Source organism: Geospiza fortis, unplaced genomic scaffold (assembly GCF_000277835.1).
Source record: "Geospiza fortis unplaced genomic scaffold, GeoFor_1.0 scaffold992, whole genome shotgun sequence".
Taxonomy (NCBI): Eukaryota; Metazoa; Chordata; class Aves; order Passeriformes; family Thraupidae; genus Geospiza; species Geospiza fortis.
In genome coordinates this window covers 218,201-220,903 of record NW_005054625.1, presented here as the reverse complement: position 1 = coordinate 220,903, position 2,703 = coordinate 218,201, and the positions used below count along the sequence as shown (strand labels likewise).

General features: G+C 54.9%; 1 protein-coding gene across 1 annotated transcript in view; it reads right to left on the bottom strand.

Moving 5' to 3' along the window:
- GRB7 (growth factor receptor bound protein 7) overlaps nucleotides 1-2,703 on the bottom strand; it is a 12,885-nt gene that overhangs the window by 4,680 nt on the left and 5,502 nt on the right. Inside the window, exons 2-6 of the mRNA XM_005430399.3 lie at nucleotides 1,887-2,043; nucleotides 825-946; nucleotides 677-754; nucleotides 450-587; nucleotides 259-369 (exon numbers count right to left, since the gene is read on the bottom strand). Of these exons, the coding sequence (XP_005430456.2) occupies nucleotides 259-369; nucleotides 450-587; nucleotides 677-754; nucleotides 825-946; nucleotides 1,887-2,043 (606 nt within the window). The remainder of the gene's footprint in view (nucleotides 1-258; nucleotides 370-449; nucleotides 588-676; nucleotides 755-824; nucleotides 947-1,886; nucleotides 2,044-2,703) is intronic.

Here is a 2,703-nt window from a genome sequence, read left to right as displayed (position 1 = left end):
TTCATCAGAAGGCTAGCTAAGAATAGAAAAAGAATGGAATGATAACAAAGGCTTGTGTCTGAGACAGAGTCAGAGGCAGCTGGACTGTGATTGACCATTAATTAGAAACAACCACATGAGACCAATCACAGATGCACCTGTTGCATTCCACACCAGCAGATAATCAATGTTTACATTTCTTTCTTGAGGCCTCTCAGCTTCTCAGGAGGAAAAATCCTAAGGAAAGGATTTTTCATAAGAGATGTCTGTGACACCCACCTTGATGCAGAAGCCGAACTCGGTGGGAGTCCCGTAGAGCTTCTTGCCCTGAGTCACATAGTAGATGTTGGACTCGGTGAGGTCAGCGAAGTACTGGAGGTGCCGGGGGTCCTGGGGGGTTTGGGGTGTCAGGGTTGGCCCTGCTGGACCCCCCGTCCATCCCCCCTTTCCCCAGGACCCCCTGGCCTCACCTTGGAGGTGCCCTTGGTGGAGTAGTAGAGCCCCGAGCGGCGCAGGGAGAAGTGGAAACGCTTCCAGACCTTGCGCCCGGCCTCCCGCAGGTGCAGGAAACCCTGGACCTCAGGGCAGCTCCCAGAGTTGAGGAAATTCTGGTGGGGACACGAGGGCTGAGGGGCACAGCGGGGTCCCCAGGGCATGGCAAGGTGCCCGGGGCGCAGCTGGGCACGGTGCCCCGTACCTGGATGAGCTCGGAGTGCGCCATGCTCTTGTTGGCCTCCAGGCAGCTGGACACCATCACCTCGGGGAACAGCAGCTGCTGGGGGACAGAGGCTCAGCAGAGACCCCTCGGGGTGCCCAAAGGGGGGGTCCAGAGGGTGCCCACCTACCGTGCTGCTCTTGAAGAGCTCGTACTTGGCGAAGTTCTTGCGGAACACGAAGCGGCTGTCGGCACCCGGGGCCCAGGAGCTCTGCACCTCCAGCACCGACTCGTGGTCCTCCAGGCAGCGCTCTGGGGGGGACAGGGGGGTGGTGGGGGTCCCACGGGGTCAGCAGGGTGGTGGGGGAGTCCCAGGAATTAAACCCTTTTCTGACCCAGAGATGGGGTAACTGAGAGGTGTTTTAAAAACTTTCATTCTGTTTTCAGTCTCATGGGAAGGGTGAGGCAATACAGATGTTATAACTCACACTATCACAATTAACAGCCAATTATTTCCTAATTACAATACACTATAAGTGTTTTTTGGCCTATCAGCTTTTGCCACACCATGCTGTAAATGCCTTAAAGCCAATCATCTAAAATTACACCCCACGGGTCCTACTACAGTGCATCTTTCACAGTTCTATTTCTCCAAAGTATCCAGTCTTATTTGCAAGGCCACCTTTTGAAACTTTTTTCCTGTTCCTATTTCCTCCCTAACAATGCCTGTCCTATTCCAGAGCATTTCAAAGTCATTTCTAAGTGCCCCACTGTGCCCCCCGGTGTCACAGACACATTTATGAAAAATACTTTCCTTAGGACCTTTTTCTCCTGAGAAGCTGAGAGGCCTCAAGAACAAAATGCAAACAATAATTATCTGCTGCTGTGGAATGCAACAGGTGCATCTGTGATTGGTCCATGTTGGTTGTTTTTAATTAATGGCCAATCACAGTCTGGCTGTCTCGGACTCTCTGGTCAGTCGCAAGATTTTATTGTTTTCCTTTCCTTTCCTCTCCTTTCCTTTCCTTTCCTCTCCTCTCCTCTCCTCTCCTCTCCTGAATCCTTTCTCTATTCTTACACGAATAGAGTATTCCATACTCTATTCTTACTATAGTTTCAACACATATCATTTCCTTTTAATATAATATATATATCACAAAATAATAAACCAGCCTTCTGTTGGAGCCAAGATCCTCATCTCTTCCCTCATCCTGGGACCCCTGTGAGCTCCACCACCCCCAGGGCAGCTCACCCAGGGCCAGGTGCTGGTGCAGCTCCACCAGGGCCCAGCTGTGGTCGTGCAGCGCCCGCGTCCTGCGCACCAGGGTCTCGCAGAGCTGCCGCGCCGTGGTGCCCGCCGAGGCCTCCAGAGAGCGGCAGGCGCCGTCCTCACCGAACACCTTCACCACCTGGGAGGGGGCACAGGGGCTCTCAGGGCCCCCCCGGCACCAGGGGAGCACAGGTGAGATCATCCCACCCCACCTCCTGCTCCCCAGCTCCTTCCTGTCCCAAGGATGGAATCCCTCCTTCCCAGCCCCTTGACTCATTTGGGAGGTGGTTCCTGTCCTAGGGATGGGATCCCCCCTTCCCAAAGTCTTGATTCATTTGGGAGATGGTTCCTTCCCCAGGGTTCAGGTCCCTTTTCCCAGCCCCTTGACTTATTTGGGAGGTGGCTCCTGTCCCAGGGATGGGATCCCTCCTTCCCAGAGCCTTGACTCTTGCAGGAGACAGTTCCTGTCCCAAGGATGGGATTCCCCCTTCCCAGCCCTTTGATTTTTTGGGGAGGTGGTCCCAGGGATGGAATCCCTCCTTCCCAGAGCCTTGATTCATGTGGGAGAGGTGGTTCCTGTCCTGCGGATGGGATCCCTCCATCACATGCCCGTAATTCATGTGAAAGGTGGTTCCTGTCCCAGGGACGGGGATCCCCCCTCCCAGAGCCTTGATTCATCTGGGAGGAGGTTCCTGTCCCAGGGATGGGATCCCTCCCCTCTCCCCAGCCCCCTGACTCCCACCTCACCTGGGGGGTGCCCCAAGAACCCCCTCCCCATCCCCTGCAGGGGTCCCAGCTC